The following is a 24434-nucleotide window of genomic DNA, read 5'->3' as shown; positions in this document are numbered from 1 at the left end:
CCCCTCGGTATCGTATCCTGCATGGTGCCGCCACCGCTGTCCGACCTGGAGTCGGTTTCGGAGCCGTCATCGGAGCCGCTGCCGGAGTCATCCGACGGCGGCGGCGACGCGGCAGCAGCAGTACCAGCACGGCGGCCAGCCGGTCGCTGCGGTAACCGCCCATTCGCTGCGCCGTTGCCCCTCCCTGTAGCCGCTGATCCGCCGCTCGCCGCAGTGGCCGTGGCGGCGCTGCGAGCCTTCTTGGTAAAGCCAAATAACGGATTCAATTCCTCCGCCGCCGCCGCGGCCGGCGCCGCCGCCGCCGCCGCAGCATTCCGACCCGGGCCGCCACGTGACGTCGAGCTGACGGCCGCGGCATCGCCGCCGCCACCGGCACGGCGGCGGCCGGCGCCCCTTCCCCCAGACTCTAGGTCCACCCGTACGGCACTGCTGCCGGCGCTGCCGCTGCCACCGTCACGCAGCATCTGCATTAGCTTCCAGCCTACAAACCCAGCTGATCCCAACACGGCCAATCCCAAGGGCACCATAACGCCGATCAAGGCGTCATCCGTGGATTTTGTGCTCTCTACATGGATAGGCGGCCGCGGCGGCGGAAACGGCGGAAAAGGCACCGTCGGTGGCGGCGACGGCGGTGGCCGCGGCGGCGGCGATGGCGGCTGCGGCAACCCCGGCGGGACCGGCGGCGGTGAGGGCAACGGCGACGGCGGTGAGGGCAGCGGCGACGGCGGCGTAGCCTCCACGACGCCGCCTGGCGGCCTAGGAAAGCTGGTAGCCGAAGGGACGAGCACCGGCGACGCCGGCGGCGACGAGGCCAGCTGGGAGGGGGGCGGGGACGGTACGGCAAACGGTTGAAGGGCCGGTGGCGGCGACGACGGTGCGATGGCCGCCGGCAGCGGCGACTGGGCCGTCGGCGGCTGCGCTGGCGGCGGTGTTCCGAGTATCACTGGTAGTGAAGGCCTGGACGGTCGTAGTGACGGCGGCCGTGGTGACGGCGGCCGTGGCGGCGGCGGCAGGGATGACGGCGGCCCTGGCGGCGACGGCAGGGGTGACGGCGGCCGAATGGCAGGGCAGGGCCACAGGAAGGGGGGAAAGGTCATACGCAAGAAACAGGGTCTTAGTCGTCGTCGGCTGCGGCGGCTGCGGTGGGGGAGACGGCGGCGGGATGGAAAACCGAAGAGGGACTTGTGGTAAAAAGGGGATTTTTTGGCAGGGCGTGCGTGTTGCCGTACTGAGATGCGCGTGCTTGGAAATCATGCTCGAGAGCAAGCTTACCTGGCGTCCAAGGCGGCCAAGGCGCAATAGGAGGTAACGATGACTCATCCAGGCTTGGCGATGGCGGATGCACTCCTGCGCGTGCGTTTTGCCAAAGCAGGTGATGTACACAGAGCAAAGTGCACATGAGGCAATCTTAAATCGCACATGATGCGAAATGATAGCTCTTACTTTGACAACTATTTTCACACTTGATGCCAGGTCACTTCACAGCTGCCCATAGAATCATCTCACACCAGAAAGCAAATACAAACCGCCCCAGCATTGGGCTGATGCTTCAATCATACCTATTACATCTTTTGACCATGCAAACGTGGCCAGGAAAAGAAGCATAATAGCTTTGCAAGCTGCCTGCCAAGCCATCGACCTCCGCGGCATATGTTTGCTAGAAAAGAACATCTACCAAAGGCAAATTGCCACCTCGCAATCCATGCTAGTATGATAAGAGCAGCTATTGAAAGCTTCCTGTTAAGATAACACGTTGACTGTCCGTTTTATCCGTGGCTAAAGAAAAAAAGCTTGCTTTATGAAGTATTGTTGCCGAGCTGTGAGCAAAGTTGCACCGTGGATGAGCTCAGTTGGGTTGTTAGGTAGATAGTGTCACTGGACGAAAGCGCAGGACGGAAGGCCGACCGTCATCTAACCGCATGAGCACCTTCTCCAAGACTATGCAGTTAACATTTAGGGCACATGGCACAACGTTTGACATGCTTTAATGCTAGAGCACGCGTACAGCGTTTTGCGTTGTTGCTTCCGCGCTCGGCAGCAAGCGTGGGCTTTGTGGCGGCGGACATTTGGTGACGCCAAGACAAGGCTTATTCCAGGCAAGATAAAATAAGCTTTTTGATTTTGCGCCGTGGAACCTCACAGTTTTTGGAAGCTAACCGTTCGTTGGGACGAGGATGTGCGCTAGGTGTCGGTAGCCCTGGGGCGGCGCCAAGCTACCCCCGATAACCATGGACATGCAGTTCTTACACACCTTTTACACATGGTATCCAATATGACCGATAAGCATTAGTTGGTCGAGCTAGCCAAACCGCAATTTGCACATAGCCGACACAGCCCATCTGGAACTCCGGTCACCTAGGATGGCATCTCCGACAACGTGCTGCTTAGCTGCTTATGAAAACTGACGGAACTGCAATGTTGCCCAGGTCGCACCAGCAAGCGTGGCCTCAAGCTTATTGATTGTACACGGGGCTGACGGCTGGACAACGCAAACACCTGAAGCTCGTAATCCTTAAAACTCCTCGTCACTTGACTGATTGACGATAGCGACATGCTCGCCGCCGCGCCTCCTTCAATCGCCGCGGCGGCGGCGGCGCCACCGCCACCGCGACTCTTCGCCGCCGCCTCGAGATATCCCCCGGCCCGGTTGGCAAAGCAGCGGCAGCGAACCCCGTTCTTCGGCCTCACATCCTTGCTACAGCCCCAATGTGTGGCTACAGCTATATCGGCTCCCGCGGGGCTCCCGCCGCCGACGGACCCGCCGCCGCCGCCCCCACCTGCCTCAACGGCGGTGCAGCAGCTACAGCCACCCAGCGGAGGCGCTCGGGAATCAGTCGCTGAGCTCGTAATGAGAACGGCTGCGGAAGCGCTGCCAACGGCGGCGGAGGCTGTAGCGGCATGTGCTGATGCGCCATTGGCGTCACTAACGGATTTCGATGGAAAGGAAGTCGCCGCTACTGCCGCTGTTACTCACAGCAGTAGCGGTAACGGCAGCAGCAGCGACAGCAGCAGCAATGGCGATGGCATCAACGTCGCCGCCGCAGCCGGCAGTACCAGCACCGACGGCGACCGCAGTACGAACGGTACGACAAACGTTAGCAGCGGCCGTACCGGAAATTCTGGTCCCCGGGGCGTTCCGGCTCGCGCGGCTCATCCAGGGAGGGGACGGGGACGTGGCACCGGGGGCCGCGGCGGCGGAGCAGTGTACGGCAGCGGCCGTAGCAGCAACCCGCGTCCGGAGCAGCAGGGGCGACGGTCAACAAGAGACGCTGCTACAGCCGTCGATGGTGGGGCAGGAGTCAGCAATGCCCGCCGGCGCGACGGCATGGATGGGGCTCTCGGCGGCTGGGGCCGTACGGCACCAGGGCCAGGGAGATCGCCACTGTACGACGAGCTCCACGCCATGAGGCAGCAGGCGCGTTTGAGAGCGAGCCGGGGAACTGGGCAGGACTCGGAAACGGGTCGAGTGGGGGAATGGGCGGACAGGAGAGGGTAGCCGTAGCTCGCCGTGTCGGCCCGGTTCTGTAGTTCTATCTGTGTCACCAGCATTTAGTCTGGTCGTTTTTTCTGTTGAGATGCGGTTGGATTCGTTGCGGTAAATGAAATTTAGGGTTCTAGAATAGTGCGCGAGAACTCATCATTCGACCCCCAGGGGCAGGCTTTCTGGAACCTTCTTTCCTCCTCTTGTTCCTTTTGCTCCTCTTGCAATGAACTCCTCCCTTTGGGTGCACTGGCTCTATCCCTTGGGAAAGGAAATGGAAAGAAAAAAGAAATTATTAATATTTAAAAGAAAGAACGTGAATAAAGAAACTAAGGAAATGTTTTCCAATAATTTCTAAATCCGATCGGTCGCGTTTGGATATCTTTGAATGTATTTGAATTTGCGCAGGTTTCTCAGCTGACAGCTCTACTGGCGGAGCAGCAGCGGCGCGATGCCGAGCAGCGACAACAGGTGCGCCGTACAGGTGTGAGTGTATGTGTGTGTGTGTGTGTTAGGGGGTAAGGGTGGGTGGGAACGTGGGGTGGGGTAGCAGCTTCGGGTTTTCGCCAGTACACGGCGGCCTGCACACTTCTTGGCCTGCATTCCTGTGCGCATACATACATACATACATGCATACATACATACGGCAGGCGGCTGGCAGAGGTTAAGGCCTGACTTCTGCTCCCGGCCGATCCGAGTTCAAATCCGCCTGCCGGCTCCTCGGGTGTTTGAGGAGTGTTGAAATGGGAGGTGGCCCCCCATCATATAGACGATGTAGGACGTGATAAAATCAACTTGCGAGCTGACCAGGAACTAAGTTGATGCGCCGTTGATCCGCTAGATTTGGTTGGATGCTGGTGGTGAGTTGCCGAACCCAACGAATACATTCTGAAGTCGGATGGGGTGGCGGGTTAGGGTGCCCCTCTAGCAGGGGAGAGCAGGGACTGCCCCGGAAAGGGGCCGCTGGCGAAGTTAACCACCCTGTAACAACATACATACATACATGAACGCCGTGTTCTGTCGCCGCAGTCGCTGAGTTCTTTTCCTGCCCTCTTATTGTATTTCCGCTGTATTCCAGCTGAGCATTTTAATGCAGTCCATGTTGAAGGGCGGTACCGTAGACGTGGCGGCACTGGCTCGCCTGGTGGCGGCGGCGGCGGCACCCGCCACTGCCGCCGCTGACGGAGGCGCCGCGGCGCCAGCGGCGGCCACGGCGTCCTCAGACTCTCCGCCGCCGCCGTCCGCTGACGGAGGCGCCGTCGGCGGACAGGCAGCGGAAACTGTAAACTGCGCCACCGCCGATGCTGCTGCTGCTGCTGCTTCCGCTGCAGCCGGGCTGGAGGCCGCGGCTGCTGCTGCTGCTGCTGGCGCCGTATCGGCGCTGGAAGGCAGTAGCACTAGCAGTAGCGGTGCTAGCGCCTGTGGCGAGCACAAGCAGTTGCCGGCGTTGGTCTCCGCCAGCGCTGCAGCTGCGCTACAGCCGGAGCTCCTAATGCTGCTTGAACAGGAGTTGGTCACAGGCGGTAGCCCTGGTGGCAACAGCGGCAGTAGCAGCGGTAGTGACACCGGGTACGGCATAAACTGCGGCGAAAGTGCCGTCGGCAATAGCAGCGGTGCTGTCGTCGGCAGTAGCAGTGGCGCCGGCGGCGCCGTAGAAAGCGTTGTGCTGGGCCGTGGTCAAGCGTCGGCGGCGGGGACACCGGCGTCAGCAGCAGGCGACGTGGTCGCCCCGCAGCAGACCCGTGGGTCGTCAACTGATATCCAGAAGGAGCTACACCACTTGTTGCTGCAAGAGTTGGAGCTGCAGACGGCGACCCTGGCACGACAAGCCAGTGGCGGCGGCGCGGCGGCGCCTTCCGTTGAGGTCAGCGGCGGCGACGCTGCGGCGGAGGCGGCTGTAACGGACGCGCAAAGCCTGCTACAACCGCCGCCGCCACCACATCCACCTCATGTGGCTGACGCCCATGCAGCCCTGGAAGTGGCGGCGGCTGTAGCGGCAGCAGCAATAGTGGAGACCGACAAAGCAGCCGCCGCTGCTGCAGCCGACGGCGAACAGCGTCATGGCCGCGTGTGCGCCAGCGGCGGCAGCGGAATCACGACAAGCCACGACGGCGATGACAGCTACAGCGGTGGCGGCGGTGGCGGCGGCGGCGGTAACGAGGAGCACGCAGTCTCCTCCTCCTCTGCCGCCGCAGCCGCCGCCGGTGACGTCGCCGCCGGTGACGGCGAGGCATCGGCCAAGGAGGAGGAACTCCGTCAGCTCCTGTCGCAGATGATGTCGATTTCTTCGGAGACTGCTCGACTGGCTCGTGAAGCCAGAGAAGCGGTGAGTTCGGCGTCCTTGGGAGCAGGGGCTTGTTAACGCATGCCACGACTTAAATTGTTTTTATCAGCAAACTGTGAATGTCGCATTTTCATTTTCATGTCGAAGCTGAATTATATATCGCTATTTGATTCACTTGTTTCGTACTTTTCCTGTTTAACTTTACCTTTTTCGGTACGAGATATTTTTGCGGGAATTTTTTAATGCTTTGATGTGCTGATATTTTTTGTATACATTGTTTTATCCCGTCACAGGGCTTGGCGCTGCCGCCAGAGCTTCAGCAGCCGCCAGCGGCGGCAGCGGCGCTCCCTGCCGCCGTGGCGCTGCTACAGCGCCTCCGAGATGCCAACGGTACGTGTGACTCGACGGCCGCAGCGGAAGACGAGGAGCCGCGGGGCGGCAGCGGCCCTCGGGGGATCGCTGCCGCCGAAGACGTCGCCCGGCCTGCAGAGGCGGCGGCGCCGCCACCGAAGACGTCGACGGCGATGGCGCCGTCAGTCCTGCCGGAGAGGGCCGCAGCTTGGGTACCCCAGTCCGCTGGGGTTGCTGCTACTGCTACTGTTGCTACTGCTCGGCCGAGGGCGCAGCGGCTCGGAGCGGCTGGTGGAGGCCGCGGCGGCGGCGGCCGTTTCTCAGCACGCGGAGCGAACTGGGCCACCCGGACGATCCACGGCGACCAAGGAATGGCGGCGCCGCCGCCGCCGTCACCGTCGGCACGTCCATCGCCTCCAGAACTGACGCCGGAGCAGCTGGAGGCGCTGCGAGCTCATCCGTCGTACATGTTCCTAGGGCTCCGGCGGTTGTCGTGGGAGGGAGAGGAACCGCTGGCGGCGGTAGCAGCGCCGGCGAGCGAAGAACCACCGCTGACGCTGACGCCGCCGCGCCCGGCGGCGATTGCACAGCGCGGCAGTGCGCAGCGGCGCTTGGGGACGGTTTCCGGGCCGCAGTAGCAGGGGCTTTTGCACTCTCTTAGGGGGAGCTGTGAGGAAGAGCTGTTGCATGGCCGCGGCCAGGAGTAACGGCTGCAGTAGCAATAGTCGGATACTGCTGCTACTGCGGTTGCTACGGCGGGGATAGCACGGAGGAACTGGGTGAGCATTTTGTCGTAGTAGCTCCTGCTGTTGGTTTGTTGGGGGTGGCGGGGAATGGGGAAGTAATGGCGGCTGTAGCCCCCTTATGTCTCAAGCACTGACCCTCGCGTGCAGCAGTAGTAGCAGCAGCAGTAGCAAACAGCAGTTGCCTAATCAAGCAGCAGCAGTAGCAGTAGCAGCAATACGGCGAGTTTTCCCTTGGCACGTTTGGTTGGGTTATGGAGGTCCCGAAGGGAGGTCGGTCAGCGAATATATCGCTGCAAGTGCCCTACGCCTACGCCTACGCCTACACGATAACCGCTCTTACGTAAACGGTGACCTTGACCTTGTATCCCTTGACCGCGGGTTGCCCACTCTTATATGAAAAGGTGTTGGTGTGTACTACTTAGTAGCTGGTATTGTACAGATGCGCGTCTCTGCTGGTTGGTTTTTGAGCGGCACGGCTTTTGCTCCTACATATCATACAGAGTTGGGTCGTGAGTTTCGCGTATGAGACACCTTCTTTCAGAAATCCACTGTAAAAACAGAGCACATACAAGAGCTCTTTCCGCCTTCATATCGCCTAATATATAATTGTTCCAAAGAGACACAGGATCTTAAGAGTAGAGTTCGGTTTTAAAGCCTCAGCAAGGGCTATTGCTCTACAGGAGAAGCAGCAACAGCAGGAGGAAGGGGGGAAGAGCAATAAAGCCACGTTGGGCATGTGTGGAGGCATGGGGAGTGGGGAGTGGGCGGCTTTGGAGACGTCGGGTGTCAGATGCCGTCACCTGTGCTAGATGAGCGACCTCGGCTCTTTAAGTTGGATCGTGTCTGTCGACGGTGATGAGCTTGTGGTGCTGGTGCTGCTAACGGCTAATTCAATCTCTCATAGTGGATAGTGAAGTTTAGGTTCAGAAAGTTGACGGCCCATCGCCGTTGCTGCTGCTGTACTACAGTACTTGTTATAGATATGCTCTGAGCACTACTACTAGCTAGTCGGCTGGGATTTTCGGGTTAGAGGCTGCTCGGATACAGGGCATTCCCATGTGCATCAGCATTGGTGGAGCATTATATATGTAAGAGACAAAGGGTTACTGCTGAAATGGGGGAAGGGGGTTTCTGTGGCTGGCTATGCGTGGGAAGGAAAGCGACAAGCGCGGCGCGCATGTGGGTATCTGCTTGCTATCTGTAGCTGCTCTCCTCTGCATGCCTCCTAAACCGCGCATCCTGTTAGCCGGGTGTGTGCATGTGCAGAGACAGCTCTGTCCAACGAATGTTGAAAATTCTTGCTACGTACGTCCGCTATGCGGCCTGTGGTATAATTGCTGTCCTCTGTCGGAGACGCTTCGTCTTTGCATGCGGACTTTCACCAGTTTGCGTGTAAGGCCGGTCAGCATGGTAGTGCATATCGGACGCAAGTCCTGTGCAAATACACCAGTCCGGATCCATAAAATTTCTTGCCGGTTGGAACTCCTGTATTATACATACAGTATGCGATGCCTAGCGGCATGCGGCGCAATCCTTCCTGCGTTCTTTGGAAGTCCAGTTTGGCATGTTAAGCTAAAGCTCAAGAACTGCTCCTGTTCCTAGTCCACGTTATTGGACCCGCTCTTGCCACGGCTGAAGACGGAATGCAAGTTGACCCGGGGGCTACCTAGGGTCCAAACTGACACAAAAGCAAACCATATTTCAGCAGGCCTTGTCAAGCCTGAACCTGCAAGTTATTTAAGAAAAGACAATAGAGCTTAGTAAGTAGTTTATTAGCATCAAGTAATTGTTTCCATTGCGCGTCAGCTTCACGTTTAGCGTCCCCTGGCAACTGCCGTATGCTCGTCCACTATCACGCCGTCGTGAAACGCACCGCGTGGAGCCTCCCACATGCGTCTACTAGAGACTTGTGAGAGCGCATTTGCTTAACCTGCGTTCCTGCTTGCCTATCTTCGAGGCAATTTCGTCGCTCGAATTTTAGTCGACAGTCGTTTCCCAAACCAACAACAGACAATGCAGCTTCAGCAGCAACGTGTTTCGGCGGGTGCCAGCTCCGTCCGCAACACCCGTGTCTTGCGTCGTGCTATTGTTGTGAAGGCAACTGTCGCTCCTCCGGCTCCTACCGCAGGCAAGTCGTTAGTCGGGACTCGTTTGGCGGCCGCCACGGTCCCGTGGCAGCAGACAAAATACCTGTTTTTGCTTTCATTTTAAGCAGGCAAGAAGCTTTTCCAATTTGATGGCGCTCTTTCGGAGGTTGACCCGGAGATTCACTCGCTCATCACTAAGGAGAAGGCCCGCCAGGTCGGCCGTCAGCCTTGGCAGCTCGGAAGCCTCTAGCCAAACATGCAGAATAGCTGTCGCACGTTCTGCCTTGGATACTTCGTATGCCTTGTCGACCTTCCGTAGCGGCGGCGTGACGTGCGTGGCGGTCCATGACGCCTCAGCTTCACTCCTGGTCTCTGCAGGTTCGCGGCCTGGAGCTTATCGCTTCAGAGAACTTTACCTCAAAGGCGGTAAGTTTATGAATTTGTGGAGATTCCTTAAGTCCTTTTTGTTGAAAAGCCCTTCTTGCACATTGTCGGAAGTAATTTACCTTATTCTGTGCTTCACCACTTCTGCTTACAACCTGTTTTTACTAGGTGATGCAAGCTCTGGGAAGCTGCATGACCAACAAATACTCAGAGGGCCGCCCGAACGCCCGCTATTATGGCGGCAATGAGTATATCGACCAGGTTGAGTTGCTGTGCGAGGTGAGCACTTTGAACTTATTTTAATTTAACAGAACCAATTCGACTTCGACGCTCAGCTGCCCCTGCCTTGCGACCCTGGGGACCGCCATGCCAGTCGCCATGCAACGACACCACCCGCATTTTTGCTGCTCGGGACCGTCCTCCTGCCCCGCCTACCTCGGAGCCCCAGCCTGCGCTGCAGGGCCCAGCGCTTCCCAGCTCACCACCTTGCTGCCACCTTGCTGTCCTCTTCTCCTCCCTCCCACTTCTCAACACCCCCTCAGCGGAACCACTCTTTGATCTATCCGAATCCACTGTAAGCCCCTGATGCATCCATCCATTCCCCTTCCTTTCCCATTCCCCCTCCGTGCCCCTCTTTGCCCCCTCTCCGCCCCGCCTTTTCCTCGTTCTCCTCCGCTTCTTCGGAGCCCAGAAACGCGCTTTGGAGCTGTTTCAGCTGGACCCCGCGGAGTGGGGGGTCAACGTGCAGCCCCTCTCCGGCTCACCAGCCAACTTTGCCGTATACACGGGGCTGCTGCAGCCGCACGACCGCATCATGGGCCTGGACCTACCGCACGGTAGGTGGGGGGGAAGGGGGGCTTGGGGAGGTTTGGGGAGGGAGGTGATGAGGTCTGGGGGTTAGGTTGAGAGAGGATGGACAGGGGTAAGGGGTGGGGTGGGGGGGAAAGGGGGATTAGGTGCGGGGTAAGGGGGTTTTGAGGAAGGCGCGGAGGACGGGGGAAAGGGGCGAGGTGAAGGGAGGGGGGATGGCAAGTGTGAGGATGGCAAGTGGATGGGAGGGAGAGTGGGTGAGGGTGTAGGAGCGGGAGCAGGACAGGGAAGGGGAGAGGGGACATGGCGGGAGGGTTTGCACGTATTGTTACGGTTAGAGAAAAACCTATATCTACGAAAATCTAACTTCGCGCGAACCCCAAGAAAAGGAATGAAAGGAGAAGAAAAAGAAACTCTATAAATGGTCTGTATGGAGTAGTAGGTTTACAACATGCTAGGGAAAAGAGGGAACGGAAAGTTTGCGACACGAGTAACTCTGCAGCGAGCTGCTGGTCTGTCGTACACTGTACGAAGCGCTGTAATGTGATGTGATTGTGTGTGTTGGGGGGAAGTGTTCCCAGGGGGGCCGCTAGTGGGGGATTGGAGTTGGACTGGGTGGGTGTGGTGGAGGGCACGATGGTAGGGGAAGTGTTCCTAGCAGTGCTGGTGGTGTGGTTTCGGAGCTAGCGGGAAGCCACCGGCAGGGCCTTTCCTGTGCCGAGAAAAGAGACCGATGCATGATCTGACCTGCTCGTTCGATCGACAGAATCGGATGGAATTCGTCGCCATCCTGGCTTTCCATGCCTCCCGCCCGCCTTGTCACCCCCACATTCTACCCCCTCCCCCCTTTCCCCTCCCCCCTTTCCCCCTTTCCCCTCCCCCCTTTCCCTCCCCCCCCCGAAACAGGTGGTCACCTCACCCACGGTTTCATGACGGCCAAGCGCCGTGTCTCCGCCACGTCGATCTTCTTCGAGTCGATGCCGTACCGTCTGATCGAGGAGACGGGCACCATCGATTACGACGCGCTTGAGAAGTCCGCCCAGCTGTTCAGGCCCAAACTCATCATTGCAGGTGTGGGATGTTGGGTGGTTGGACATCCTTGCGGGTGGTTCGGGGTATTGATGTCATCCATTCGATTTCACGATTTGGGTTTTGGATTTTTCTCTGATTGGAATTTTTGGATCCGGGAGTCTTTCTCCCCTCTCCCTTCCCCACAAAAAACACACGCCCACGCACGCTAAAACCCCCTCCCCCCCCCTCCCAACCCCCTCCCAACCCCCCAGGGGCATCGGCTTACTCCCGCAACTACGACTACGCCCGGATGCGTGCCATCGCCGACGCCGCGGACGCCTACCTCATGTCTGACATGGCGCATATCAGCGGGCTGGTGGCGGCGGGTGTGGCCACGTCTCCCTTCCCGTACTCGCACATCGTGACCACCACCACCCACAAGTCCCTGCGGGGCCCTCGAGGTGGCATGATCTTCTATCGGAAGGACCTCAAGGACAAGATTGACCAGGCCGTGTTTCCGGTGGGTCACGGTTTTCTCTATGCCGTACACCTACCCGTACGCCGTACAATACATGCTTTTATTAGGATACCCGTATGTGTCAATCAGTTACACCTGACGACACACCTGTGCGTTTCGTGTATCCCAGGACTCTTTTATCGTCCCCCCAAGCACCCGTCCCCGTCCGAAACCCCCCGTCCCCCACCATCCCCCCACCCACAAGAAAAACCAAACCCTCTTTATGTGCGCACAAGTGCGCCTGTTCACATATCATGTTTTGCGCGTAGGGCCTCCAAGGCGGGCCGCACAACCACACCATCAGCGCCCTGGCGGTGGCTCTCAAGATGGCCAACACGGCGGAGTTCCGGATCTACCAGCAGCAGGTGGTGGCCAACTGCCAGGCGCTGTGCAAGAGGCTGCAGGCGCACGGGTATAAGGTGGGAGCGCAGGGGGTTCAGGGGGTTCAGGGGGGTCCTCGAGGGATTTGGGAGGCCAGGTGGAAATGATCCTGGTTCTCCCTTTTCGGGGCGTTTTCCTCTTTTCCTTTTTTGAAATTGCTCTCGAGTCTCATTTCTCACCTCTTTTTCTCTTCTTTATTCCTTCTGTCTCCGTTCTCCAATATTTTTATAAGTAGTGTTACGTCCTCCGGGCATGGCGTGTACCCTTGTACGACAACAGGTGGTATCTGACGGGACGGACAACCACCTCGTACTGATTGACCTCAAGCCGGCTGGCATTGACGGTGCCCGAGTGCAGACGGTGCTGGATCAGGTGAGACGGCATCTGTTGTGGAATTACCTCTCCTCTAGTTTTCTTAATTTTTAGATTGGATCCGGGTATGGAATAGCATTAAGGCCGTGGCTATACTTGTATGTTTTTGTTTTTTTCTCAAAAACCGAACCTAAAATCAACACCCCCCAAAAAAATGCCCTCACTAGGTTTCGATCACGCTCAACAAGAATTCCGTTCCCGGCGACAAGTCCGCCATGGTGCCCGGAGGCATCCGGATCGGCACTCCCGCCCTCACCACCCGAGGCTTCCAGGAGCGGGACTTCGAGCAGGTGGCGGACTTCATCCACCGCGCCATTCAGATCGCCAAGGACTGCCAGGTAGGGGTCGAAGACGGCAGAAGGGTGAGGATGATGATGATGTTGATGTTGATGTTGATGATGTAATGTTGATGATGGCATTGATGATGATGGGTGTAATCATGATGATGATGATGATGGTGGGTGATACGTGTGTGTGCCTAAATACACCTTCCCGAACAGGGGGAGAACCCCCCCCCACACACACACTATGTAGGTAGTTTGCACATAGAAACCCTCGAGCACATCAAGCCCCGATCAAACACTGCCCCCGGCTCTCATTTAGATGCCTTGTCCGCACATGGATACCCCCCACTCCGCACATGGATACCCCCCACTCCGCACATGGATACCCCCCACTCCGCACATGGATACCCCCCACTCCGCACATGGATACCCCCCACTCCGCACATGGATACCCCCCACTCCGCACATGGATACCCCCCACTCCGCACATGGATACCCCCCACTCCGCACATGGATACCCCCCACTCCGCACATGGATACCCCCCACTCCGCACATGGATACCCCCCACTCCGCACATGGATACCCCCGACTCCGCACATGGATACCCCCCACTCCGCACATGGATACCCCCCACTCCGCACATGGATACCCCCGACTCCGCACATGGATACCCCCCACTCCGCACATGGATACCCCCCACTCCGCACATGGATACCCCCCACTCCGCACACCCGCACACATACACTTCCCTTCCCCGGCCCCCCGCCCCCCACCCGCCTGGGCCCCACGTAGGCTAAGACCCCGGCTCCCGGCAAGCTCAAGGAGTTCAAGGAGTACGTGGAGGGCCCCGGCGCCTCCAGGCCCGACATCGCGGCGTTGCGAGCGGAGGTGGAGGCCCTCGCGCAGAGCTTCCCCATGCCCGGCCTCTAGCAAACACACCTTTGAGCCCTAAATAATACCTTGTCCTTTTTCCTTGAGTGCATGAAACCTGACCTTGACCTTGCCAAGGCCAGGCCTGGCAAGGCTGTAAGGTTTTAAGGGAGTAGCAATGGTAATAGTGGTAATGGTAGTTGTATGGGGGTTGACTTTTTTCCACGGCGGTGAAGAGATGCTGCACTGATCTCTACTCTTTTCGCGGCACGCGCGCTTCTGAACCACTACCTCAGATCGCTAACGTTTTGCGTCGTGGAGCCGCTTCCCCCTATTATTAACAATACTGCTGTTGTCTTTTGTTGTTGTGACTTCGTGGTACCTTATTTTACGTTATTATTCACTTGTATGTCTGTCCGTATGTGCGTGTTCACGTGTGCATGCGTCCATGTGTATGTGTTTATGTATGTGTGTCTGCAGGTAGACCTGGTGATGGTCCTGTGAAGAAAGGAAATGACGTGGGCCCGAGCCCTTTCCGTTGTTTTAGTTGGACATATGTGTGTGTGTGTGCAAGTGTGTGTGTATGTAAGCGCGCGCTGTCTCAGTCCGGCAGGGTAATAATAGCTTTAGACTGCAAAGGCCTCCTAACGTTTACAAGGTCTTTTCAAAATCATCTGAATCGAGATTTTAAGTATCGTACAGTGGTCAAGGCAGCATTGCAGCTATGCCTTGGAAGAGCTGTGTTGTGTCCTGTGTGTTCGCGTTGCGCTTCGTTGCGACGTGCTCCTGCCGGTGGTGTTTTATTGTCATGCTTGCTAGCCGAGTGTACGGCAGCTTTGCGTCAGGTAGGGGTGCGCTGCGGCGGGCCCGGCCCTGGGATATGATGGAGGTGGAGGTGTGGTTTCTACAGTAACACAGGTTAACAGTGTGAAGATCTTTTTTAACAATGTGAAATGGCGGGGTCACTTGGGTAGATAGGTATGGTGTTGAGGTTTGTTAGCTCTCTCTTTTCCTTTAAGACGGGGTACAGTGCACTACAGTAGCTGCTGGCCCCCGTCGCAGAAAAGGCCTCTGGCAGAGTGTTTTGTACATGTGTTCAAATACACGTCATGTGTGCCGTACTATGTACCAGCCACAACAGGTGCTTACTGGTTGATCGGTTGTGGGTGAATAGGTTCTGGGTGTTGTGATGAGCTTTTGCCGCTTTCGTGAAAGGCGAAGTACAGCTATTCGGCTCGGGGAGTTGGCAATGATGCTGATGTATGGTACACGGTGCGGGAAGGTAGATATGTAGGTAGGTAGGACGGTGGAAGTGACTGCGACTGTTGGCGGTGGAGCGCCTGCCGGCAGTGTGTGGGAGGAGAGAATGGAAGGGACTGGCGCAAGTGAATATGTAAAAACGCAGGGGTCGTCACTAAGACCTGCCCAATGACGTCTTCCGTGCACAACGAACGGGCAAATGCGAAACCCAAAGTTGGTTCTTGCTGGAGATGATACTTTGGAGTCTCGCAAAGTTAAGTTTTGCCTCAACAGGTATAGGTAGGTATAAAAAGAACCAGATGGAAAACGGTTGACGTAAAGGCTTAACCCGCTCGCAACGCTTCTCCCACGTAACCCTTTTCCGCTATAACAGGAACAAAAATGGTTTTTTTGTTGTAAGCAGCACACGTATTCCACAAGAGAGCACCAGCCCGACCTGACGTCGTGAATTTAAAACAACGATGCCCACCCACACGAACTGCCACACTATCATGTCGATGCGTGCCGAGATAACATGGCTGCGTGCAGCTCGATCTCTTCATTTGCACACGCGCTTATGTCACACCTCATATTTGCAGGTAGAGCGGGGAGCGCACCTCACGACCATGTAACACACACGCACACATCTCATATTTCAACCCACATCACATCTTTATCGTTATCTCAAATCTCAAGATTATTTATCTTGACGTGTCATCGCAAGGACAGAAAGTCCGACATGGCAGCCACCATGACAGGTGGCCAACGGCGAATACGGCCCAGCCAGTCCAAATCCGTGTACTTGGCGCAACCCACCTGCGTACGGCATGTACGACATTCGTACGACAGGTGCAGTACAAGTAAACCTGCTAATGAGGCCCGGAGCACCGGAGCTTCGTGCGGCTAGTGATCCTCTTAGCACCGCTAAGATTGCTAATATTTTGCTTATATTGCTGGACCTGTAGCGCTACAGCTACTGTGGCTATTGCTACTGCTACTGCTGCTGTTGCGGGGGCAGACGGGGAACACACATACATACATACATACACGCAGACGGTCCCCCTGCTGCTGCTCACAACCTGAACCCGCTACCCCAAAATATAGTTGGGAGGCGGTGCTGCCGCCCACGCCCACGCCCACAGCCCAGCACCAACACACCCACGGCGCCGACAACCCATCCAAAACACACCGTTATAACGTCGCAAGCAAACTCCCACATCTCCTCCGCCTCCTGACGCCGCCCCTGACCCCAGTACAAGGCGGCCAGTGCGGCCCGCATGTCCGCGCTGCCAGGAGCTCGTCGAGCAATTCGTACCATCTGCCGTACGTGTAAAGTGCAAGTACTCGGTAGGTGAAGGAGATCACTTGGTGGTTAGGTGGTTGTTGGGAAGGTAACACACACGTGCGGCCGAGGCCGGCAAGAGCGAGATGTATTAGCCCTGTGTAAATAATGGCACGCTATGTTATATTTTACATATATAAGGGGGCCGCTGGTGAAGCTTAACCACCCTGTAACGACATACATATATATTATAATATGTAATCAGGGTGATATAATATGTAGTCGGGGTCGGGAACACACAAGACTAACCGACTTGTGCTGTGTGCTCCCGACCCTTGCGCTGTGTTTCGGCTTCGGCCCCCGGCTCTCGCGGCCCACAGTGTAATCTAAGTCATATATATGTAATATATATAATGTATTATATATTACATATGTATATATACGTACACGTGTATGTGTACATTTGTGTATATAGAAGCCTCCAGTTATGCATTTCCGTACATTCTAAAAAGCCGTACATTTACGCTACCGTACATATCACCGTCCGTACCTCCTGGACCGCGCCGTCCGTGTCGCCTAATTGGGCTCGCATAAGGGCCGCATTGGAGGAAGCGAAGATGGCGCCTGCGTGCATGAACGCATGTATGTCCTTTCCTGTACGTTAGGCTATACCAAACCCAGGTGCCGTAACTGCCGTACCATCGAGTCGTGGAGTCGTCGCGCCGTTACGCCCCCTGAATCCTCGCGCCTGCTGGAAGACGGCCGCACTCGCCAGGTACTGCTCACGAGCCTCTGTGGGAAGAACAAATAAGTAAAGCTAATGATGTTTATGATGATGCTGATGATGATGCTGATAATGATGATGTTTATGATGATGTTTATGATGCTGCTGCTGCTGCTGATGTTTATGATGCTGCTGCTGCTGATGCTGATGCTGCTGATGCTGCTGCTGCTGCTGCTGCTGATGATGATGATGACAATGTCGAGTTGCTTCTGTTGTTGATGTTGATGATGGCGCCAACGATCATTATAAACAAAAGGAGGGGAGACGAAAAAACGCTGGGACAAAAACAGAAGATAAGATGGAGATGCTGCTGGTGATGAAGGAACAGACGAGAGGCGGGGAAGCAGCCTCGGGAGGGCAACTCGCAAAAAGGATGTGTCACAGTGAGGATCACAGTTATAAGAAAACTAGGAGATGAAGAAAGCCGCAGGTTTTGGAAAAATGATATTGAGTTATTATGTACGTACGTGGGTATGCAAGGGTTCCGAACATCCCAAAAACATACCCACCTTCCCAACGGCCCAGGGAGTTGAGACAGTTGCCAATGCTGTTGAGCACGTACGGATTCAACGACTCGCTGTACGACATGTAAGCGGGCGGACGGGCGGCCGTGAAGGTCATTTCCGCAACTAGTAGGAAAAGAAATAGGATTAAGTGTCGACATACATATATGTACATACATACATACATACGCGGAACGCTTTTGCTTCGACAGCGGCAGCGCACACATCCCTCTGTCATTGGCTTTGCAGACACATTTGGAGGTTCGTTTGTGCTGAGCCGTATGAAAAGCCCAGACGTGGAACCACCAAGTGGAACCACCAGGTGACCAAAACACACAGCCCCCTTCCCCCCGCAATCCCCCCGCCCCACCCTGCCTCCGCCGCCAGATCCAGACCTCTCCGGTAGTCCGCCAAGGCATCTCCCCACCGACTCAATCCCTCGTAGGCCAGAGCTCGCCCCGTAAGCAGCCGCGCGCGAGTGACCAGGTCTTTGCCTGTTGTACACGCCATGTACGATGCCGTACGCCGTACATGCAATCCACGGCAGCAATGACGGCACGCGAGATCGTCATCATAGTCGCCGTCGTCGTCGGTCGCCAACAACGCCATGTCGAGGTTGAGGGGGTATTACAGGAGAGCCCGGGACGTGTGGTGCCTGTCTATCTGTCTGTCTGTCTGTCTGTGCATGCATGTATGTATGTACACAAATACACACAGACTCGCTCACAACACCCTAGCGAACTGTTCAACCGTTACGTCAACTACCAACCGACCACTCTCAACCACCGCCCAACCGCAGTCCCAACCACCTACCGGGCACCAGCCCTAAGGCAGCTTCAAAGTCTTCAAGTGCTGCGCTGAAGTTCTTTCCATCGACGAGGGCCTGCTCGGTGGTGGGAATGATGCGAGTGGGTGAGGGGATGGTGAAGGCGAGATTGCGGGATTGTACATGGGCGGTTAGAGCGGTTAGGGTGGTTAGGGTGGTTGCAAAAGGCAAAGTGGGAGGAGGGAAAGGGCCGGTGGACCAACCCACCTACCTCCGCCCGCATCTCCCGCCACCTTGCCGACTCAGGTTCCGCAGCAATACACCGTGTCAACAAATCCACGGCGTCCTGGAACCGCCGCTCCGCGTACGCCAAATAAGCCTCCTCCTGTGACGATTGCAACAGTTGCAACGGTTGCGACAGTTGGAAGTTGTGTTGGACGCCGGAATTAAGGAGTCGCAACCAGAGGACGACAAATCATTTCTTTCCCGCTATGGGTCTGTCAGCGTCATTCCTTTCATTTCAAAATTTCAAATTTTGGGCTAATATATTATTGTCGCCTTTTAGGAAAGAAATGAAATTTCCGGTTAGATTTTCTTCTGTCATATTCGGGACCCTCACGCGGCCGGAGGAGGGGAGCTTATTTAGGCACTTTTCGGCTGCGGGTAGGTACTGCGGGGGAGCCGCATGTCGTCGTCCCGCAGCCCCCGATGGAAACTGCAGTCGCTGCGGACCAACAACGCAATGATAACAGTCCCTCGGGTCATTTTCAAATACGCCACTTCAGTTATTCGGTTATATTGGATTTCACTTTGCTTTTTCTCATGCCATCTCGGCACTGGGGTAGGCAGGTACGGGTGTACACATTACACAACGACACATTCGCCAACATAAATACCGACATACATAAACACAGACGCGGTTGTGTGTTCAGGGTCCCAAGACATAGACACGTGCACCTGTAGTGTGGAGAGGTCGACGGCGGGCCCCATTGGGTTGGTGATGGCGGTGGTGGCGGCGTGCACCGGCCGGCCCCAGATCCTGCCGCCACCGCCACCGCCACCGCAGCCGTCGCCTCCAATGCCTGATGGCCAGAATGCGGTGACGGCAGCGGTGGTGACGGAGGTCATCAGCCATGCTCGCCGGCCGACGCTTCTTTGTACGGCTGCAGCTGCCGAAGCGGGGTTGTTTTTGTTGCTGCCGCTATAATTGCTAAGGCCTTTTGCCACTGATGCCGGCGCCTCAGATGGTCGCACGGGGGAACTGGCCGGTGGTGAAGCTGCGGACAGCGAAGGGGCGGCGCCTGCTGGCCTTCCTTGAGGTGGGATGCCACAAGTGGAACCATGGGCACGGACATGAGGTCTTAAGCCAGCTGTTGCATGCGCATCTGAACAGACAGAGGCTTTGATATGGTGGGATGAATGATTGCAAGCTGCTGAAGTGGCTGGTCTCATGTTGCTCATCCGATGGCGCTCGCCGAAGCGAAAACCTTGGATTTTGAAACAGTTAGTGACTGCGGCTGTCACAGCACAACATATATGAAAGTTAGTTTTCGTGGTAGTTTGTAAAGCTGTGGATAGCTCTTTCGTTGACTAAGGCGTTCGTTACGATAAAGGAAGAAAGCCACTGCGTTGTCATAAGCACATCGGAAGGCCAACAAACTTTCTCGGTGTGAAAACTTTGGAAATTTTCTCTGAGCAAGGGTGGAGCGATGCTGTCCACATCATGGCCAGGATTGTACAGGTCGCCGTTCGTGCGGCCACAGCGTCATCTCAACTGTCCAAAAAAGCAATTTGCAATGTACATTATCAGCTGCTCTCTTCATATGAGGCCCTTTACAATTCGCACCGGATGCACGACGTATACAATACCGGTGTCCCGCTCCTCCGCCATGTCGTTGCTGAGTGCTCCCGCTTCTTTACTTTCAAATCTCTCCCGGACAGACTACTTCACCAATCCGCCTGATCCCTTCCACCTCCTCCTCACTAATCGGAGGACCTCCAAGCCAGCAGAATAAAATGTGCGTGACCTGGCATCCCCCCTTTCCCTCCTATCACGAGGATATGAGAATTAGCAGGAGGATTGGTGTAAACATATGCAATCTTGTTTTTATGGCTTTATTTTCCCTGCCTTTGGCTTGGCATCTCATCAAAGTACGATATGCCGTACGACACACCCGCGAGCAGAGGCGCTGTGCATGCAGCAGGCGTGCAGTGCTAGGTTCCGGAGCAGCTATAAGAACAGCCCTGACTTGGCAAAGCTAACCATGCGCTCGCCATCACCTACAGTCGACAACATACATCTGTGAAAACTCGTGGGCACATCAGCGTGTTTTGCCTAATAAGCAATAACCCAATGCGCGCACACACCTTCTTTCCTTCCTTCCTCCCTCCCGCCCTCACTCCCTTCCGCCCTCACTCCCTCCCTTCCTTCGAGCTTCCTTCGAGCTTCCTTGGGAGCTCTTCGCCTCTAGAATATTACAGTTGTTTTCCTGCTCTCTTTAGGATTTTTATTTTAATCTTGGCGGCTAGGTAGGTAGCTTTCAATTATCGTCACGACTACTAACATCATCGCGAGGACTTCTTCTTCTTCTTCTTCGCAACCGCCGACTGGTTAGTCACGCCTTCCTTATTTCTGGCGCATCAGTCTCGCCTTGGCATCAGCTTCGCTCGCTCGTGGTTCGTCTTCCCTCTCCCTCCCTTCCTCCGCAGATCCGTACCCTAGATACGGATTGAATGCTCATCATCAGGTTGCATGCATGGCAAAAGATGAGGCAGGTGGTGATGTCGTACGTGCGTACGTACGGCATCCTCGCCCCACATACAATGAGGCGCATTATGTACACGGGGGGCGCGGATATATGTGTGTGTGTGTGTTTTGTTATCATATTACCGCATTAAGCCCCCCCTAGCTGACCCCAACGCCATCGGGCATCTAGCAATAGGTCTGGTGCTATCAGCATCATACACCGTCCAGGGCCATCAGGTAAATCGCATAGGGAGTTGTCATCCTGAGTCGTTGGTCTTGGCAAGTACATAATTAGTAAAGTATTAAGGTAACTCATGTAACCCATCCACTGTCTGTATCGTACGTACGGCAGCGCGCGTACGGCAGTGCGGGAATAGACCGGCGGCCCGTGCGGGTCATCAGCCATCACATACAATACAATGCCCGGAATGGATCGTACTATCATCATTTTCCTGCATCCCTGCCGACCGGTGCGCTGGACACAGAGGTCGGCAAACCCTGAATAACTGTCACGGGTACTGGTGCCAGGGTCGAATAACTGTATGGAATTTTTTAAGCAGCCCCTCGCACAATTGTGTCCGGTCGCAAATTAAATATAACATACACAAAATTAAACATAAGAACAGGAAAGTCGTTCAGAGCCGTGTGGGTGACATGGACGCCGCTGATGGCACGGAACAGCTTTTTGCTGCGCATACGGCCGTGAGTGGTATGCTGCTCCTTACAAGGACTGCTCGTAGCATGCTCGGTTGAATGCTCGGTAGCGTGCGAGTTTACCTATCATGATGTTTGTTTGCATATCCCTCCAAGCGAGAGGGCTTGGACCTATGCTGATGTTCGTTACAAGAAGTGAACTGAGGACTGATGCTACACGTCATGTATACGCGTGGCTTAGCTTGCAACGGGACGCGCCCACGATGAAAGGTATGCACGTAAATTAGCCCGTGTGCCGAACGCCTTGTAACCCTTCAACTACACTCACAATATACCGCTGCACTATTCTCTCCTCTCCTGCCACATCATGTTTCACCGACATACTTCCGCACCTTCCGCATCTATATACTTTTCTTACGCGGTCAGCTGCTTCACCAGGACCCCGGTGTTTTTGGTAAAAGCCGAGTCTGCGGGTCGTCAATTGACTGTTCCTTATGAGAACCTCTCAAAGCTAGCGTTTACCCCCTTGTAAAATGGAAGGTTTGGTAACCTAATGATGAAGTTTATAGCTTCAAAACTGCGCAAATCTGCCTTTTGGGGGGAATTTCTGCACCCTGCCGTATGGCTGCCGTACCCGCGATGAAGATTTCTGCAACGGGTACAACGGAAGGACCCGCTGTACCAGCGGCGTTTGCCGACCCCTGGCTGGACACCGGTCTGAACTTTTGCGTAGAGGATAGCGTGGAAATCGTGCTGCAAGGCGAATCAAGGGAATCAACATCTAAAAGGTTTGTGCAGAGGGCACCGGTTGGCTGGGCCCTCAAAGCGATGTATGAGTTGCGGGCCATCCAAAGGTCCGCAAACCAATTCATATCATGGTAAACGTTTTACAATGGAGAATAAATCCTCGTTTTAGAAGTCAAGTACGTGAACATGACATGACGGCCAGGGAATAGTGAGAAATCAAAAACTTCGGAATGGAGGAGAGATAAAATGCGAGGTTTCGCATTTTTCGGCAAAAGTGGAAAATCTGACAAACAAGCAAAGCATGATAAACTACTGGAAACGGCCAAAAAAAGCCGCGGGGGCGCCTATCAACCGTCATCACGAAAAGCTCTTAAAACTCCGGCAAACACCAGGACTGTGACCCATGTTCATTCAATTATTGCATTCTCGGTTAAACGGAAAATAAGTACCCGGATGTATCTCTGCGTTCATTCACAGTGGACCGCAGAGGACCGCGCATTCAGGATCATCATCAATACCTTTGGCGCGAAAGCGAAAGCGAAAGCGAAAGCGAGCCATATTCAATTTTGTATGCAAGAAAACAAAGGCAGTTGTTGCCGTACCGCGAATCGCCGGTACATATAGGATTAATCTAATCCGCCAGCAGCTGCTGCGGATCCCGTATAGCGCGTGCGGCGACGCATATTGACCCAGAGGTCTGATTGACCTCCCAACAATGTCTCTCCGTCACACGTGCGTTAACCACGGAGCCCGCTGACCGCAACGTTCCTGCAGTAACGTGTACGGCGGCGTTTGTGGCTGACGAGCGTGCAATCAAAAAATCTTCGTTCCACCAGTTCCAACGCGCGGCTAGCTAGCTAGTAATAGCAGTAGCAACACCCACAAACAGCAGTTCTTGACTACAGCTTGCAGCAGTACGTGTAGCAGCAATGCTGAGAACAGAAAGAACTACTAACAACAAATCTGTTGATAATGTGAGCCAGACATGGCGTGCTGGAAAGCACGTAAAAGCGACATGCACACACGCACGCATACGCACATTCATACATGCAGACCGCCAAGCAGCAGCCTCTGCCTACTGCCGCACCACTTTTCTCTCTGTCGGCCGGTAAGTAATCCTCAATATTTCTGAAGAACGAAGTCATGCATGCCAGGAGTTTTCATTGCCAGGAGTTTTTAAATAAACCCTTTTTTCTCAAAATAAACCTGTACGGACATCCCCCATCCCCATAGCCACGGGTTGTGAAACCGAAGTCAATGTCAAGAATTCTATTAATATTTGGGAACCAACACCTTCCAGATAAGGAAAAATGCGTGAATATTATTTGCATTACCCGGGTTTGCTTTTTTATGTTTGTGTTTGTGCGTGCATATGCTTGAACGACATTATATACCAAGCAACTGCAACACGTCCTAGCGATTGATGAACAGTGTCCACCGTGTCAGTGCCGTACACCATATACACCACGTACGCAGGCCGTACAAACGCGGTCATATAGCTGCGTCCTCGTCAACCCGAATGCGTGCGTAAAAGGACAGCCTAACAAAAAAGGCAGGTCTACACGGGCATGTACAACAGCAGCTCGCACAGCTGCTATTAGATCAAAAGTAGCAGCAGCAGCAGCAGCAGCAGCAGCAGCAGCAGCAGGTGGTGAGCAGCAGCACCAGCAGGTGCTTTCCATAATTTGCGAATAAATCAACAGTAAAGAAACTACCATAAAGTTATTATCCAGAGCCCAGCACTGACTGAGCAGCAGCAGCTAGCAGCAGCAGCGAACCGAACAGGGCACCCCACGGCTCCTCAGAGAGTGCGGATGTGTGGCGCATACCAACAAGCCAAGCCTGAAACAAACCGCGATGCATACGATTCGCGCCGGTGAAGTGAAGCACACGCCGTCATCTGTGGTTGGTGATAGCCATCCAGGCGCCCGTCTGGAGATTAACGAAGACTTCGTGGCCCGTCATCACACACGTCATGGATTGCGCACACACGTCCCCACACCATCCGATTAATCCACATACATACATACATACATACATACATACATACATACATACATACATACATACATACATACATACATACATACATACATACATACATACATACATACATACATACATACATGGCAGT

General features: G+C 55.3%; 4 protein-coding genes across 4 annotated transcripts in view; 2 read left to right on the top strand and 2 right to left on the bottom strand.

Moving 5' to 3' along the window:
- VOLCADRAFT_91512 (uncharacterized protein) overlaps window positions 1-1650 on the bottom strand; it is a gene marked incomplete at both ends in the record, with an annotated part of 18540 nt that extends 16890 nt beyond the window's left edge. The window contains 3 exons of the mRNA XM_002950933.1: window positions 46-493; window positions 1273-1347; window positions 1560-1650. Of these exons, the coding sequence (XP_002950979.1) occupies window positions 46-493; window positions 1273-1347; window positions 1560-1650 (614 nt within the window). The remainder of the gene's footprint in view (window positions 1-45; window positions 494-1272; window positions 1348-1559) is intronic.
- A 7426-nt stretch (window positions 1651-9076) lies between these two features.
- Window positions 9077-14990, top strand: shmt3 (glycine/serine hydroxymethyltransferase). Its single transcript, XM_002951029.1, has 10 exons — window positions 9077-9163; window positions 9328-9375; window positions 9502-9612; window positions 10025-10169; window positions 11050-11214; window positions 11427-11674; window positions 11941-12090; window positions 12332-12424; window positions 12592-12762; window positions 13502-14990. Exons 3-10 carry the CDS (start codon window positions 9505-9507, stop codon window positions 13637-13639), a joined length of 1218 nt encoding a protein of 405 aa, XP_002951075.1. The 5' UTR covers window positions 9077-9163; window positions 9328-9375; window positions 9502-9504; the 3' UTR covers window positions 13640-14990.
- A 542-nt stretch (window positions 14991-15532) lies between these two features.
- On the bottom strand, window positions 15533-20044 carry VOLCADRAFT_91510 (uncharacterized protein; the record flags this gene model as incomplete). Its single annotated transcript, XM_002950932.1, has 10 exons — window positions 15533-15634; window positions 16008-16136; window positions 16651-16724; window positions 16800-16892; window positions 17394-17461; window positions 17758-17881; window positions 18201-18270; window positions 18425-18538; window positions 19111-19392; window positions 20000-20044. The coding sequence occupies 10 exons, from the start codon at window positions 20042-20044 to the stop codon at window positions 15533-15535; spliced, it is 1101 nt and encodes a 366-aa protein (XP_002950978.1).
- Window positions 20045-21318: 1274 nt separating this feature from the next.
- On the top strand, window positions 21319-24196 carry VOLCADRAFT_104937 (uncharacterized protein; the record flags this gene model as incomplete). Its single annotated transcript, XM_002951028.1, has 5 exons — window positions 21319-21369; window positions 22199-22407; window positions 22778-22914; window positions 23354-23408; window positions 23777-24196. The coding sequence occupies 5 exons, from the start codon at window positions 21319-21321 to the stop codon at window positions 23829-23831; spliced, it is 507 nt and encodes a 168-aa protein (XP_002951074.1). The 3' UTR covers window positions 23832-24196.
- Between the last annotated feature and the right edge of the window lie 238 nt (window positions 24197-24434).

The sequence above is a fragment of the Volvox carteri genome, assembly GCF_000143455.1.
Source record: "Volvox carteri f. nagariensis unplaced genomic scaffold VOLCAscaffold_21, whole genome shotgun sequence".
NCBI classification, from domain to species: domain Eukaryota; kingdom Viridiplantae; phylum Chlorophyta; class Chlorophyceae; order Chlamydomonadales; family Volvocaceae; genus Volvox; species Volvox carteri.
Note: the sequence above shows the minus strand (reverse complement) of the source record. Positions and strands in the feature narration are given on the sequence as shown.